The 17,299-nt window shown below is 35.2% G+C and overlaps 1 protein-coding gene across 9 annotated transcripts; it reads right to left on the bottom strand.

Annotated features, from left to right (window-relative positions):
• Positions 1-608: 608 nt before the first annotated feature.
• Positions 609-13,796, bottom strand: LOC115960134. Of its 9 annotated transcripts, none has more exons than XM_031078864.1 (13): positions 13,470-13,795; positions 12,908-12,982; positions 11,087-12,034; positions 9,740-9,825; positions 9,522-9,616; positions 8,979-9,440; positions 8,296-8,808; positions 7,819-8,126; positions 6,665-7,482; positions 6,286-6,516; positions 6,048-6,172; positions 2,760-3,175; positions 609-1,934 (listed from the first exon to the last, which is right to left on the bottom strand). In XM_031078864.1, the coding sequence occupies exons 1-13, from the start codon at positions 13,536-13,538 to the stop codon at positions 912-914; spliced, it is 5,169 nt and encodes a 1,722-aa protein (XP_030934724.1). In that variant the 5' UTR covers positions 13,539-13,795; the 3' UTR covers positions 609-911. The 9 variants fall into 9 exon arrangements, with proteins under 9 accessions (XP_030934724.1, XP_030934716.1, XP_030934721.1 ...); XM_031078856.1 differs by having other exon boundaries at positions 6,665-8,126; positions 8,979-9,239; positions 9,318-9,440; XM_031078861.1 differs by adding an exon at positions 12,386-12,431 and having other exon boundaries at positions 6,665-8,126; positions 12,908-12,972.
• Positions 13,797-17,299: the final 3,503 nt, after the last annotated feature.

The raw sequence follows: 17,299 nt of genomic DNA, 5'->3' as shown, positions 1-17,299 counted from the left end.
TTGATCACATCAAACAAAGGAAACCTCCGACGATAGCTTAGCATTTCGACTTCCACCAATGCAGCAATAGTTTGGGATTTGGGGACTTCTGACTGTTTAACGAAAAAATTTGTGTCGAAAACCATCCAAGCCAACCGATGAACACACCTATATGTATTTATTAATCTATTAGCCTCTTTTATATATGTATTTATTAATCTATTAGCCAATAAAAGAGGGGTTTTTGCCCCCTAAGTGAGAGACTTTATGTTCTATTTTAGGGGCCTTACCTTCATTTGAAGGCCTTAGGCCATTTCCTAAATGGCCTGGTTGAGCTGCCCCTGAGCAAGATTGCTTTTTTGTAGGTTTTGCTGAGAATTTACAATTCAGTATCAATACTCCCCTAACAAATAAACAACAAAGAAAAATATTTAACAGCAGACATTCAAAATCAAACATCACCTGTTAACTAACCTACCACCAGGATGACAAAACAAATTAGGTTCACTAACTGCCCATCACAGACAAATTAAAGCAACAGAATAAGCGTTTGTGTGTGTGTGTGTGTGTGAGAGAGAGAGAGATTGAAAAATGAAAAGAGAAGAAAACATATGGTGAACACATTGGTCTGCAAAGTCCTACTGACATCTGATATTTCGCCGGCTTTGATTCTCTTTATATACAAACAGCCGTAACTATGCACCCAAAAAAAAAAAAAAAACCAGAAAAACTAAATTGTTTTTTTCTTAAAAAAAGAAAAAAGGAATTAGTAAATCCTGTATGGTGTATGAACATATGGAAGATGGGTTCACCTATGATCCCCACGGGATATATCAGTGTAACGATCCGGTACAAATTCATCACAACCAAGTGGGGGGGGGGGGGGGGGGGGGGGCCACGCTAATTTACATAACGGAAACATAACTGCAATTCTATTTGTCCCCAAAGCCACTGCCAAAGAGAAGCAGTGGGGTATTCAAATTGGGTCTATCAGAAAGAAGCTGCTCTGTTTTTGAAACAGGTTTTACAGTCTGCTCCTTGTCTGGGAATGGGAATGACAGAGACAGGGAAAGGGATGTAGAGTCTCCGTCATCCTCCACCTCTATCACCTTATCTGGCGCCTTTTCTTGGTTATTTTTCTTGCCTACTGTCCCACCTAAGAAAGGCAGCATTCCCTTGTTTGCGGGTTTTGTCTCAGCCCCTAATGCGAGCTCAAGATTTGGAAACACGTCATGTATTTTATTGTCTTCATCTAATGGATGCTTTTTCCATGGCATGGTGTTGTCTCCTATTCCAAAATCCTTTGCTCTATGTGAACCTAGAGGAAAGAAGTACCTCTCAGAATTTCCTGTGTCCTCCGGAATAACTTTCTCATCGCAAGCTTCATCACATGTCTTCTCCTCAACAGAGGAACAAGAACCCGGATCAACTACTTGAGATGCGAAATTATCGTTCCTAGAATTACTACCTCTAGAACCACCACTATGTCCACATGTTATACTGAAACCTGTCTTTAGCCTCTTACCAGTACTTTCTCCATCTATGAAAATGTTACTCACCTCATTCCAAGGTATTTTCTGACTTGTGCCAATAGAAGTTTGGGGAGCTTTCTCTGAAAGATCCAAGTAGGGACGTTTCCTGTGATTGGTTACGTCTTTCTCCAAAGCCATCTCTCTGTCCATAAACCCATCTCCTTCCTTGAAATCCCTCTGAAGTTTAACTTGATCCCGAACTCCATTCATTCTATCCTGGATTTTATCCTCAAAAACACTCCCCAAGATACCTATCTCTCTATTGTCAACAGGAAGAATTTTCAAAGACGACCTATCATCCCTGTCGGAAGAAGTATCCCAATGCATTTGTGCCTTGCCACCATTGTTGGAGCCACTCTTTCCAGTCACTTGAAGAGGCGTTTTAAGTTCTGCGTCCAGTCTCTCCGGAAGACTCAGTTCTTTCTGCATAAAGAGAGAAAATTAACATGCATCATAAAGGCAGGTGAGGATGACTAAGTGGAGATCTCACTGTTGAAATTAAGATAAAAATTAACATTTATTAGCTACAAATTTTAAACAAGGAACACAAGAAATTCCAAGATCTCTTTCCTAAGAGAAAATATTATACTAGGCGTGTCCGCATAACATGGGTTGTTTTCTTCAGTCATTTGTTTCCAAAAACATAGGTATTGCTTAAATTCTTAGAGCCTTAACTTTCGACAAGAAGGTGCATGCAACTTTAGTATAGAAAACTACCAACTGCAGAAAAACACAAAAAATTTGAATTCAAGGCTAAAAAAATTAGAATTTTTCACAAACCATTTACTCTTCACAAAATAAAAACACTAGACAAATTTGCTGAGCTTCAAAAGGTAATATCACTTAGAGGAACAACAAAGTGTATGTTGGTGGCTCTCTATCTGTGTGAACATGTGTGTTTGTGTCTCTGAGAGAGAGAAATAGATAGAAAGAGTTAAGGTCCATTTGGATAAAACTTATTTTGCTGAAACTGAAAATTGAAACTGAAAACACTGTAGCAAAATAATTTTTAAATATATAAATAGTGCCATGGGACTCATTTTTAATGAAAAAGTTGCTGAAAAATGAAGTTTGTGAGACCCATGAACAGTGCACGGGTGCACTGTTTACTGCTGAAAAGTCAAAACATGCGGCTGGGAAAAAAAAAAAAAAAGGAAAGAAACGCAAACGTACAGATACTTAATCTCTTTTGGATGCGTGAGAATATGAAGTTCATATCCCTATAAATGTGGTAGGAAGTTAGCATACCAAGGAAAGGCTGCTGTGTCTCATTTCTTGGCTCAATTGTGCACCGCTTGTTCCTATCTTTGAAATGGATTTGTAGTCACGTCTCCCATCTTGCTGCTCCAAACTTTCTTGGTATCCCAAACATGTATGTTCAAAAGAAGTTAGGTTGTTATCACTATCCCTACATACTGTGACACGCATCTGATCAGGGACATTGGATGTTAGGACCATGTTGCCAGATCTGATACATGCAGCTGATTCTTCATCAATACGCTTTGGTGCTCGTAGATTCTCGGACAAGGTCATGACAGCAGAGGGAATATCTTTGTCCGGCGGCAAGACATTCAAACTGGGAATATTTAACTTCTTTGATGAATCAATACAACTTACCCTCTTTCCCCTGAACACACCCCATAGAAAAAACAACATATTCCAACCTGGCAATGAAAGAACAATTTTCAGCACGTGCAATTGTACGTAGAATGAAAGCAACAATGTATGAATGCACAGTGAGAAGCACAGTTACAAAAAGAGAGGAAAGAGGCACACCATAGACCCCAATGTAATAAAGCTAAAGCATTGCACATATTTAACTTGATTGAAATTCAATTCAAACAGAATGAAGAACAGCATATTTACAGAATGTTTGTTTGGAAAAGTGCATCACAGAATCACAGTTATTGAAGCTCAAACCAAAATAACATTGTAACAGTAAATCCTCTTTCCTAGCATGGCATTTCATTCATACTTCCATAAATCAGCTTGAATGTGACAAACAGTACACAACCATAAACTTCTCAGTGTTTGAGGCCCTCCAACATCCAAGAAAAAGTCTAAAACTTCAAAAACAAAAAGTCACAACCACATCTTAGTAAACATTAACACTCCATTTGTTTATATGGAAAACCTCTTGTGAAGATAGTTTTCCAAATTTTCAATGGAAACTACTAAAAGCAACTCTATCTCATTTTAAAGTTATTGCCAAACATAGGAAAATGTGAGTTTTCCAAAAAAAAAAACTTTTGGAAAATGACTCATTCTTTAAAATACATTAATGTAAAAACAAACAAAGTGTATATGCAGGCTCCACTTACATATGATTATCAGTTGGATGAACAGAGGGTAGGAAAACCTAAAAAATATTTAAACGATAAACCATCAAAGCCCAAATCTGTGGTATAAGCCTCTTAGCCATACATAAAACTGGTTAAAATTGTGAGCAACCAAGACCAATGGCTGCAGAAACAAAGAGTAAGTAATATGGTTGAGTTTAAAGCACCAATATTAAAAAAAAAATGCAAAGGACACGAGTCAGCTGTGAATAATGGCCTACAGCTTACACAGACACCAAAAGCAAACAAGGACAATGTAGACAAAACCAAATTGGTCAAATAAGGCTTTTTAAGTAGATACTTGGCAACTTTACAAAGTGTGCATATAAAAATTAGAGAAAGGCTCATTGAGTGAAAGACGCCATAACCATATTGGATACATCTTCACACATCTAAGACACGCCTAAAATGTCAGAAAACAAGTGTACAACCTTTTGTTAGAGTAGATTACACATACATTACCTTCCATAAGTATAGAACAAAAGATAAACTCACAAGTGAAAAAAAAAAAAAAAAATATATATATATATATATAAGAATGCTACGTGCAAACAACAAGAGGCTCAAGAAAAAATAAGCTTAGATTGATAAGTTTACTTGTAAGCATACATCATCACAGGGACGGGTTTCATTATCCAACAACATGGACTTATTTCTCTTTTTGGCCTTTAGCTTAGTCTTACCAGTCAAAAATTATAAATTTTTTTTTTATAAGCAGTCAAAAATTATAAATTCTACAGTTTCTAATTTAAGAGTCCAAGTCCTAGTAGAATCAGGAGCACCCAGCAGCAAATAATTATAAATTTATTAGCCCAATACAATGAGAGAATTTCATATTTGAGCGCTTTCATACACTTTTTTTTATAAATAATAATGTTGCATTAATATAGGGGGAGGGGGCAAACCCCAAAGGAAAGTACTGCCCTAGTCATTGAATGTGTACAATCTTTCATATACTGAAGCGCTTCATCTAGATTCCTCTTTTTCCTCCTCTTCCCATTCTTCTATTTTTTCTATCTCAAATTTCTAGTAAATGATCTTTTTATATTAAATCCTATGTCAGGGTCTATCTTTCACATTGTAATTTTCTCCTACCACTTTCCTTTTTGCAAGTCATCCCTATAAGCTTAAGGTTGATGAGAAACCTTTTGGTGTGCATATTGCTGTCTTTCTCAATATATAAATTAGGATGCTAAATTATAAAGCAATTAAAAATAAAAAACCAATATTTCCACACAAAAAAAAATATGAATATAGGCATATCCCCCCATATCTCTTATCTATATCTATATTTCAAATCACTAACTTTATAATAAAAAATTATTATAACATGATAACAATACACATACATGTATCAAACCCTCTATATTTCCTAAATATTAAATTATATTAAGTTATATTATATTTACACTATACATGCATATATCATACACATACGCATCACAATTCACACAAATTACTTTGTAACAAAAAAATAATAATAATGCACATATCATACATATACGCATAACTAACAAACACTCACTCTTTACTCTTAGAATTAGAGATATCAAGATAGTTAAATAGAGAAGAGAGATTCAAGCATTTGATTAGTTAAGTAGACACTTAGTGTATTATTGATGTATGGATGTGTGTGGTTGTGTTAGTCAATAATTCGTACAATGCAAGTGAGATGAGTTTTGCCATCTAGTTTAAAATATTTTTATAAAAACAATGACAAATAGATAGTGACAATTGCATAAAAATAAAAATGTTATACAAACTCAATAAAATAAAATGGCCATGACAATAGATAATAACGATTGATAATGAATTATCATGTGATGATTTCAAAATATGAAAACTCATAGAAGGATATTGTAACATTTTATGTATTTGCGACTCTTTTTTTTTTTTTTTTTTGGTTGATAACTAAATATATTTAAGTTTTCTTTTTATTAAATTTTGTTTAATTTAATTTTCTAAATGACCCCCCTAAAAAATATTAAAATATTTTTGGAGCCACCACTAATATAATTCCTATTGTTCAGGAGCCATATTTGTTAGCATGCCCCATGGTGCAGGCATTGCAATATCAGCATCCCAATTCTTGAGCCTCAACTTAGTGTAAACATCAAGTATCATACCACAAAAGCCTATAAAAAAAATTGTTACAACATGCTATGCCCCTAAGATAACATTTCCAGTTAATCCTTACGCTGGGACTTCTCAGGAAGCTGGTTGGATGGGAATATCAGAAGTTCAACACCATCAAGATTTCCTTTAAGGGCTAAATCATGTTTGATCATACTATCCAACAGGCTCTTGTAGTTTCTCTCATAACTGTATCACAAACAGCATGAAAAATATATTGTATCAAAATAAGAAACAAACAAATATATACACCAAGAAAAACAATTTTCAATTGTAAGAAAGGTATATATGCAACTACTTACCTCTCAACATCTTTGGCAAAGAAGTATAGAGCAATATTATCTTCTTTAGCGCCATTTTCAATAAACTGGGATGGCCATGTGCTCATGCGAGGTACTTCATGCAGGGGAACTTTGTGGGGAAACTTGTTCACCACTTCAAGAACTTTAGGTGATGCACAAGTTGATAGATGGGCTTGAATTCCACCACATAAGTCCAGAAGTTTTCCACCTTTATGCACCTCAAAACCCCCCCTGCAATCACAAAGTCTTATCTAGCAGACTGTTTTCAAAATGCAATATATGATGAACGACAAAGAAAATGAAAAGCCTGTTTTGAGTGTAGGAAATGTTCTCTCTCCAACAGACAGAAATAATTTATGGAAATGTAAATGAATCTTACTGCCAGATGTATTCATATTCGGGAATGGCTGATGTTTTCAAAAGTGAAGACATTGCTGTGGATGTATGACTGGGCAACTCTCTTGCATGCTTTCCAATAGAAATAATTGCGGAATCCGAGTCCTCCACTTTGGAAGAAAAAACACCAGTGGGGGGCAAAGTAGACTGCTTTGAATTATTGACAACAGCATGTTTGCAAGAGTCTGAGGTAGAACTCCCAAGAACAGCTTGCCTTTCATGACTTCCTTCAGTAGACATAATATTCTTTGGCTTATTTGAAACCAAAAACTGATCCTGGGAAGCTAGCTCATTATTCATGTCTGTGCTTGACGTGGACAACTCATCTGGTTGATCAAAAACTTTTTTCTTCCTGTTAATTTCAGGTCTTCTAAGCAAAGCAGCCTGAATTGCAGCTTTCAACTTGTTACCTTCATGCGATTCCTCTCTAGAACTTCTTACGGCAGATACATCAATACCAGAAGCCTGTGGAGTACCAATTGTGCAAAACTCTGTAGCATGCCCACTATCTTTACAAGAGTCTGAGGTAGAACTCCCAAGAACAGCTTGCCTTTCATGACTTCCTTCAGTAGACATAATATTCTTTGGCTTATTTGAAACCAAAAACTGATCCTGGGAAGCTAGTTCATTATTCATGTCTGTGCTTGACGTGGACAACTCATCTGGTTGATCAAAAACTTTTTTCTTCCTGTTAATTTCAGGTCTTCTAAGCAAAGCAGCCTGAATTGCAGCTTTCAACTTGTTACCTTCATGCGATTCCTCTCTAGAACTTCTTACGGCAGATACATCAATACCAGAAGCCTGTGGAGTACCAATTGTGCAAAACTCGGTAGCATGCCCACTATCTTTACAAGAGTCTGAGGTAGAACTCCCAAGAACAGCTTGCCTTTCATGACTTCCTTCAGTAGACATAATATTCTTTGGCTTATTTGAAACCAAAAACTGATCCTGGGAAGCTAGTTCATTATTCATGTCTGTGCTTGATGTGGACAACTCATCTGGTTGATCAAAAACTTTTTTCTTCCTGTTAATTTCAGGTCTTCTAAGCCAAGCAGCCTGAATTGCAGCTTTCAACTTGTTACCTTCATGCGATTCCTCTCTAGAACTTCTTACGGCAGATACATCAATACCAGAAGCCTGCGGAGTACCAATTGTGCAAAACTCTGTAGCATGCCCACTATCTTTACATTTTTGACAGAAAACACTTTTTGAGGCACTTATTGCAGTAGGCCTTGAGCGAATAGTGGAACTCTCCCTTGTTTTCTCATACTGATTTGCTGTTTCCTGAGACCGAGGCAACCCATCTTGCCCAGAAACATCAGCACTATTGGATGGTCTCTCAGTGTTCAAAGGATAAGTGGACAAGGGTTCATCCTTAGGGCTAAGCAGATTCAACTTTTGTTCAGCAGCAGAACCACATATTCCACTAGTAGATGAAGCCCCACCTGCATTACCCAAACACAAAGTTAATATCTTAACTTAACTTGATCCACAAAGAAGAAGAAAATAACACCAAAAACAAAAAAATAAAAATAAAATGCAGCAGAACAGGGAGCATAAAAGAAACAAATATAGAGTTAGCAGAGTCACTCCTTAAAGAAGACAAGACCACACCTGAAGTAACTGGAATTTCTACACCTTTACGACCTAGACTGCTTGTTACTTTTGACAAACTTAATTTTCCATCAGACTGAACAACCTTCGAATCTCGGTTGTTGCTAATATATGAAGGCAAACTGGTTTCACCACGAGATGTGAGCTTTTGGTCAAGCTTAGGTGTCGAAACAGTAGAACTAGTTGTTGAACTGACCAGAGGGCGATCCAGTTTAGATAAATGTTTTCTTTCAAATGTACCACGTTCTTTTGCTTGTTTCAATCCTTTTACATCTTGTACATGGGTAGATTTAGATGAAAGCATTTTAACCTTTGATTCAGTAGCATTCATACGTCCTGAATTTGCAGATCTAAACGACATAGATTTACCCATCATTCTGGCTGGCCCCTCCTTCATATCAAGGGAATTATAGTCTCTAGCGCCCTTCTGCTTTGGGGGAATGACTTCATCTCCAAGTTTAACTTTTGGTTTGGAACTTAGGGTGTTGAATGAATTGGACTTTACCAAAGGACCTGTATGTGGAAAAACAATCAACTGGTGCTTAAAATAGTAAACACTAAACCCAAGAAGTCAAGATGGGCATTACAATGGGCAACCCTCAGCTTCAGACAAGTAGAGAGAGAGAGATTAAAAAAATAACAACACCAGAGAAACAAGAAGATCACATAAGCTATTTGTTTACCCTTTACTTTTTGAGGCCGTGGACCGGTGGCAGGAAAACGTGCAGTTTCCGGAATATCAGTACCAGAATGATTGCCAAAAGATGTTTGATGAGCTGACTTCAGTTTCCCTTTTTCTATGCTCTTGAATGAAGAATCCCGAGGTAATGAAACTATTTTGCTAGGACTTGATGGCTTTGGTGATCCTGAAACTATTCTGCTGGGACTCAATGGCTTTGGTGATCCAGTAACTATTCTGCTGGGGCTTGATGGCTTTGGTGATCCTGAAACTATTCTGCTGGGACTCAATGGCTTTGGTGATCCAGTAACTATTCTGCTGGGGCTTGATGGCTTTGGTGATCCAATACCTGTTTCAAGCGCCTGCCTTTTTGCTGGAGCCACTTCTATATTTTCCGCACACCGCTTGCCAGAAACAAGCGTACATGAACCAAGTTTGTCCATTTTTTTTTCCTCAACTTCTGAACCTTCAAATTCCATTTCACAATGATATGAGTAAAGTTCACAAAGAGAACATGTACAGTGCCTGTATCCAGATTCAAGCTTACCTTGCTTCTGGTTTTCGGATTCCTCAGCAAATTTGCATTCTTCACACAGCCAATCACCTTCAGGGACTTTTTGGAGCATTTCTCGCATGCAATAGCTGATTGATAGCAACAACAATGTTAAGAACCATCTTGAACACAAACTTAAAGATCAACACAGCATAGAGAACCAACAAAACCTGCCAACCAACTAATACAGTTGAAAGGTTGTTTATGCTTACGTGTGTTCTGCACCATCACTGCACCTACTACATATAGCAAGCAAATCCTCCCGACCTGCATCTCCACAAATATCACATACTTTTACCTGTTTCCAATCAAAGAAGAAATCAGCATAGGTTAATTATCCATATAAGACAGATTTTGATAATAATAAGAGAAGAAATCAAAAAGGGAGGAGGGGATCTTCATTATGAGAGGAAAAAAAAAACATTACTACAGAAAAAGGCAATTAGAAGAACAAGAAATCAGAAATAATGCAAGGCCATACTTCCCTTGAAAAACAAATGTGAACGAAATAGACCCATCTAGGGATCCAAGTACAGGACGTAAACATAACTCCAGGAACATACCTTCCTTTCTTCAGAATGATGTAAATGACTCCCATTTCTATTTCAACTCATTTTCGTAATTAGGATGCCCGTTTCCTTTTTTTATTGGTAAATTACATGTACACCTAATGAGTCTTGAAACCACACCCTCATCCTCATTTCATTATTATAAAAAGAGGAAGTGAACTTTCAGTTAGAGCTCATTGGCTAGGATGTACATTTCCATATAAATGGTGTTTCCCTCATGAACTCAACCAAAGCCCACTGCATTGTATTCTCACACACCAAACCAAAAAAAAAAAAGGATAAACTACAATATATCAAAAAAATTCAGAGATAAAGACCAAAGGAGATGATGGAACCACAAATATACAGCCACCAAGTTTTGGCCCCAAAATTTTGGGGTTGGCGGCTATAGATCCTCAATAGACTAATCAAGGTCAACCACGTGTATTCTTTTCCGCCGTTTTATTCTATCCAAAGTCATACTCTCTATTACCTTCTTAATTGACATTTCATTTTTTACTATTTCTACTAATGCTATTTTAGGTCTTCATCTATCTTTTTTCATTCCCTCAACTTGTATCAACTCATTCTTCCCCATTGGTGCATTAGTTACTCTCTTCTATGCATGACCAAGATGTATGTTCTCATAGATCTTTCAACAGAACACATTAAAAAGCTTCTTCCTAGATCACCTTTAAATTCCAAAAATCTCTTCAAAGCCCATTTTCCTTCTTTTCTCCCAAAATTAACTTTTTTTTTTAATAATAATCTCCAAAAATGAACCATATTCTTGCTAAACAATATGTTATCAATGAAACACACATATATCATGATACTGATCTGGCGTTCCAGTCTAAAACTCATTACTCACCCAGGATTCATCAAAGAAAAGACTGCAGACAAATCGAAAGAACATAAACTAAAAATATCAGAGATGACCAGTTATGCATATGTTAGGATTAAGAAAAAAAGAAAAGAAGGGGGGGGGGGGGGGGAGGAATCATTACTCACATCTTGCTCCACAATGTCTGATTCATCACTCTCATCCCCAGAAACTGATTGCAGAGGAGGTTCCTGCATGTCAGTTAACTCAACCATCTCATTGGACTTATCATCATGCTCATCTTGGTCTGAAGATTTCATAGCTTCATCTGGTGGGTCACCACTATCCTTTTCAGTCTCTGCTTCTGACTTTGGATACTTTTTCATTGAAACCTCAGAAATGCCACCCACAGGTCTACCTCTTCGCACCTTTGGTGGGCTACTACCAACATCCAAATCTTTGGAAGGAGGAATCTCTGATGAGCCCGACTTGTTCAAATATGTTGCCTTCCCAGATCCTTCTGGACCTAAACTACTAATTGAAGCAGTACTATTGTTTATATTCCTGTTATGGTTACAGACTGCTTCATTTGCATCGTTGGCTCTACTAACAGATGAAATGTTATCATCATGGCCTTCTACTGCTTTAGTTTCCTCATACATATTTGAAGAGACTCTCTGATCCAAAACAAACTGTGGTTTGGAAGAAAGTTGATCCTCTGCAATAGTACCTCCAGAAGTCAAATTTGGAAGCATCTCAACATCTTCTAAAGCATTAGATACAACAGACGACCTTAAGGTTGCCTTACTATCAGCATTTTCAGAGAATGAATCATGACTAGAATTAACACTGAGTAGGTTACTTGTTTCACTGGTGGTGTGCTGCAAGCTATCAGATGCTCTATTCTTAAGAGAATATAAAGTACCACTCTCATTAACAGAATACTGGCTAGCCACATTTACACGACAACTTTCATCAGAAAACTCCTCAGTTTTTGACCCCATTAAAGATCGGTTCAGATGCATACAAGATGAACAAGGAGCAGAGCAGACGTTACAAGTCCCAGACTCGCCTCTCATATGAACTTTCTTACTCATGGACCAATTCCCAAACTTTGTTTCAGCTTCAGAAGATACCTGGTAAAACCAAAGCATTAATGAAGGAAAAAAGAATGGGAAAAAAAAAAAGAAGGAAAACACACACACACACTAGACGAACACATTTTTCACACTCTGATTCTAACACCCTTCTAAAACTTTGAAGTCGGCTATAGATCCTCAACAAAACTAATCGGAGTCAACCACATAAGTTAAATACATCAGAATAAGCGCATGGATAAACATCAAGATCTTAACTAAGTTAATATTTAGTAACATAGCACATGGAAGTCAATGCCATTTTCACCTGACTCCTGATGCACCATAGAATATGTTACAAAAAGAAGCAATTCTCTGTAGTATCTAATCCTAGAGGCTATAGAAACATACCTACATGTTGAACTCCTAAGATATACATCATCGCATTCATCTTCAACTGTTGCAGTCATCAACATGTGCACAAGGAAGTTATCATCAAATTAAAAACCTCTAGCAGAGTGAAGCACATTACATTACATAAATATAATTACGCCATTGGTTACAATGAGAAGAAATGGTGCAAAGAAAAAAATATATAAAGAAAAAGAGCAAAGAGATATGAGTTCCAAAAATACAAAACACAACATGCGCACTGTATCCAAATGGACAAAGAAGAAAACCTTCCATAAACACATCATATAAGTGTAAGTTCAGGTTTACTTGAATTTTAATTACAATTTTAAATAGTATGCTCAATTAGCGATAAAAAATAAATAAATAAATCACTAAGTGAGCTAGCATTTTCATTTGCTCCTGTCCTGTAAACACTACATAAACCGAAAATACCTTTTTTAAAATGTTGCAATAAAGAAAATGACAAAACCTATTGAAAGAAAAAGAAGGAACAGAATGTAAATTACCCTGTTATCTCACCATATACATATTATCATGATCCTTCTCATCTACAGGCCCTTGCATCCGATAAATCCCTCTCAAGACTGGTGTTATCTAAAAAGAACACCCAAACTACATCAATTTCTAGCACCAAAATCCAAAATAAAATAGTGCCCAATTCCATAAACCTAAAACTCGAACCAATTCACAAGTTGCAACCACAACAACCGTCATGTAATCAAAGCAACAAAAACCCAAAAGGCAAAATTACCTAAAAATTTGAATCTAATACCATCACCTTCCATATAAATCAATTTAGTGACAAACCCACATATTGCAACATGAACCAGTAACGAAGACAACAAATTTAGCCAAACACCCTCATGACCCAAAAACCCTAATTCCTAATCCGCAACCAAACAAACCCTAAACCACAAAATAAACCCCTTATCACATCAATCCCAAACAACAAAATTCAATAAAGGAAAAAAAAATGCTAAGTTCAAAATTGAAAAACCACAATTAATCAAAACAAATTCAAATTAATAACAACCAGAAAAAACAAAACCCTAAATTATAAAATTTTGAAAAGTTTACATGCCTCTGGCTTTCCAATCGACTCCGTCGCATTGCACAGCTCCCCAACCGTCCTTTCTCTCCGCCCGGCCATCGCCGCCACAACGATCAATCGGCGGCCACAATCGAAACCCAAACTCCGATAAATCCAAAATTCCCAATAATCTCTCTCTGTTAAATTTCTCCAAGTAATTGCAGAGAAAATCTCACTCTTTAATTTAACTGTAAACCCAAATTATCTGGTTTCAGACCACGCAACCAAACGAGCTCCTTATACTTACATATATACTGTTATAATTATTACAAAGGATCTGCTATATATATATATATATAACAAAAATTCTACAACACGTAAAATGAAAAAAAATATATGATAAATTTTTTTATAAAAATACTTTTATATATATTATATATATAGAATCTCTCACTACGCTACTTTTCTCTCTCTCTACTTTTTTTTCCTCTCTCTCTCTCTCTCTCTCTGTCTCTCTGTGATCTGAGGCAAAATTCTTTGAAATGAGTCTTTGAGAATCAAAATCTTTTTATGTTAGCCTAATAATAATAAAAATTTTCTCTCTCTCTCTCTCTCTCTCTCTCTAAAACTTTCTTTCTTTGTTTCTCTCTCTAACTAACAGTTTTTTCCTTTTTTAAATTTTATCTTTCATTTTCACTGTCTCTCTCTCTCTCTAAATTTTATTGGGAAAAATAAAAAATGAGTAAAATATTTGTAGATTTGCTTTTATGAGGCTCTTCCTGTTTTATAAACGTTTTTTTAAATTAAAATAATTATTTGGTTTTTTTTTTATTTTCTTTTTTAAAAATGGAAAATTTTTAAATGCTGCGGAGGATATAAGCGAATTTGGCGAGCATGTGGATTCGCTCGTGCGAATGTGAATTACGGTTAGTATTTTCTCGCACGTGTGGAGTTGGACAGGCACGTTGACACGTGGGACAGCGGTGGGATGGAGGGTGGTTTGGGTTTGTGCCATCTTTCTTGGCGTGTGGTGAGACTGTGAGAGACTTATGCGTGCCTCACATTCCATAATCAGGACTTTGGAATTGAAGTCAGCACCTTTTCATTCTTTCGTTCTTTTTTTCTTTTCTTTTTTTAAATATAGCACCTTTTTTTTATTTGTAAAATAAAAGGTAAAAAACAAAAAAAAAAAAATGTAATGAGTAAGGAAAATTATTAGGTCTTCTTGAAATATATTGACATAATGTTCATTTTCTCACATTTATAATGGATTCTACCATGTTTCTGTATTTCAAATAATTGCTCAGTTGGTGAAGATAATGAATGAAGAGTTCACACGCGTCTTTGAATTTGAATTTAATGATTGATGGTTTGTGCATGAGCAAGTTAGGTAACATATTTTCCTTTCACACAATAAACTTGAATCTAGTTCTTTAACGCTCATGTGTTTGGATGCAGCATTAGTTTGGTAGGACTTATTTTTATTACTTTATTATGTTAAAAAATTAAGTTGAATAAAAATACATTTCACCTAAAAAAATGATATTTTAGAAAACCATACATAAACAAATAAGTTAAATGGGAAAAAAAAAATTCAAGCCAAACAAGCACATAAAAGTATATGTTGCACATTGTGAGTTTTTTTTTTTTTTTTTTTTTTTTGACAAGATTGTGAGATTTAAATTGGCAATATCCACTAACAATATAATTTGAAAAATGGTTTGTAGCACTAGGTATTTTGTAAAGATAATGTCACGTCTTAAAGCTATTTGAAGAAGTGCAATATGGGAAATCTTGCTCCAGCGAACTCCATTTTTGATTAAGCAAATCAATAACTCAAGTGGAAAGTTAGCATGTGCCTCACTCAAGCAAGAATGCCAAACTTTTTTCTTTTTCTTTTTTCTCAATTCGAAAATAACTGTACGACCTTATTTTTTACCTACTTATACCTACTTATAAATACTATAAAGTACAACTTTTTAAATGAACATACATGATAGGACCATATTATAATCTGATGAAATATGATCATAATGTGCAAAAGACATTCATGGTGGACATCATGATGTGATGATTTTGGTTTCATCTATGAACTTGGGAGTTATTTTTTATATAATTATTGTTTATTCATATGACAATAATATGGAGAATGCATGTTTATGCACATGATATGGCCATTCCAATTTGGAAGATTGGCTTTCAAGTCGAGTGGAATGAACTCCTAACACCTTCTCATTTCATAACCTAAATCCAAACTTGGATATTGGATTGTAGACTAGTAAATTATCTTTGTAATTTATGCTTCTTCGATTGTAACTGATGAAGCAATTTGATCAACAACTCCACTCGATCCAAGAACAATTGCAAAACAAAGCGAAGCAATAGAGATTTGCCAAGGCTTGTCAATAAGGGGACTCTGATGCCTAAGTCAGTAAACAAGCTATATGAAACTATGAGTGAATTGCATGGTAAGGGTTATTAAGCATACTTTTTCCGATACATATCTCTTCATATTTATATTACTGTTTGAGATTGCATTACTCCATAATGTTAGGTATGCTATCATGTATAATATGTTATTCTAATCTCACAGCTATCCTTTGATTGTTGGGATTGGCATCGCAAGATCCAACAGTAATAGGTGGATATGAATGTCTTTCCATATATGTGAAGTTTGACTTTGTTGCATTCAATGAATCTTAGGCACCCTAGTCGACTTGCTATGTCATCAATCCAAGCTACCATGTCAATTTCCTCCTCCTCTACCGAGTTGAGCTAACATAGCATCATTTTCCTCATTTGTAACTAGCAAAACGGGGTGTAATTTTATAGTATTATTTTTCAGATTTTGATTAGGACTAAAAGTCATGTAATTTTCGATTTTAGTTTCCTTATTAAACAACAATGTAATCTCAAATTTCAAGTTGTGTTTTTGAAGGTTTTCTTAATTTTCCTTTTAATTAAATTAAGTGGTAACTTCATGTATAAAATCCTCAATCTAAGAGGTATAACATTGTCCATTAGTTTGTGATTCTCATACATAATTGCGAGGATAACTATGTTAATTTTAAATTTATGGATGTCCAATTAATTTAAGTAATTAATTATGTTAGATATAAATTGTTTATTCATGTTAGAACCCTATTCTCCTCTTGTGTGTGTTTGTTTCTTCAAAAAAAAGAAGTAACTGGTATATACCATTTAAAAATTTATAAATAAGATTTTTTTTTTTTTTTTTGGTTTAAATGGGGAAGCCAGATCCTAATGCACCCCACCAATGGTTAAAGACTTTTTACGAGCATGGCTTCACAGGTTCTTGTCTTGTGTTATTGTTAATATGTTACGTATGCATATTCAAAAAAAAAAAAAAAAAAAAAAAAAAAAATCTCACACACACATATATCTATAGTATTATTTAAGAGGTTTTTCCCTTCTAGATTCCTCATTTTTTAGTTTAAAAAAGTCCTTACACCCCTATGTTTAAGTAAAGTCAAAACTAAAGAACAATCTAGTAAAAATGCAACTTTAACTTTCACTAAAATATTGCCTAAAAAATAGGACCACTCTCCAATTAATTTTTTAAATTACTTTATCCAATTATAAATTAGATTTTCAAGATAAAAATTATATATATATATATATATAGAATAAAAAAATATAAAAAATAAAAAAACTCTACAAAATAGGATCACTAACCAAAGAAAAAGCCTCATCGCACGCGCGAAGCGTATGTGATGAGGTTAGTATATATATAACCAGATGCGAATTAATTTGATGGAACCCAATTTGCTTTCTTTTTTAATTTCTTAAAGTGATTAAGGAAAAATAGAAAAGTAGATGAAATTTTTTTAGGGGTATTGCAAATGGCAACCTAGCATGTC

This window comes from Quercus lobata, chromosome 9, assembly GCF_001633185.2.
Source record: "Quercus lobata isolate SW786 chromosome 9, ValleyOak3.0 Primary Assembly, whole genome shotgun sequence".
Classification (NCBI taxonomy): domain Eukaryota; kingdom Viridiplantae; phylum Streptophyta; class Magnoliopsida; order Fagales; family Fagaceae; genus Quercus; species Quercus lobata.
This window is presented reverse-complemented; position numbering and strand designations above follow the sequence as displayed.

Excerpts from the sequence above, each read along its gene's own strand:
- LOC115960134 (XM_031078853.1), bottom strand. The coding sequence starts at position 13,538 with ATGGCCGGGCGGAGAGAAAGGACGGTTGGGGAGCTGTGCAATGCGACG. Across the intron at positions 6,517-6,664 it reads GAATATGAATACATCTGGCA|GGGGGGTTTTGAGGTGCATA; the intron begins GTAAGATTCATT and ends TTGTGATTGCAG. Across the intron at positions 3,176-6,047 it reads GCTTCCTGAGAAGTCCCAGC|GTTGGAATATGTTGTTTTTT; the intron begins GTAAGGATTAAC and ends TTTCATTGCCAG.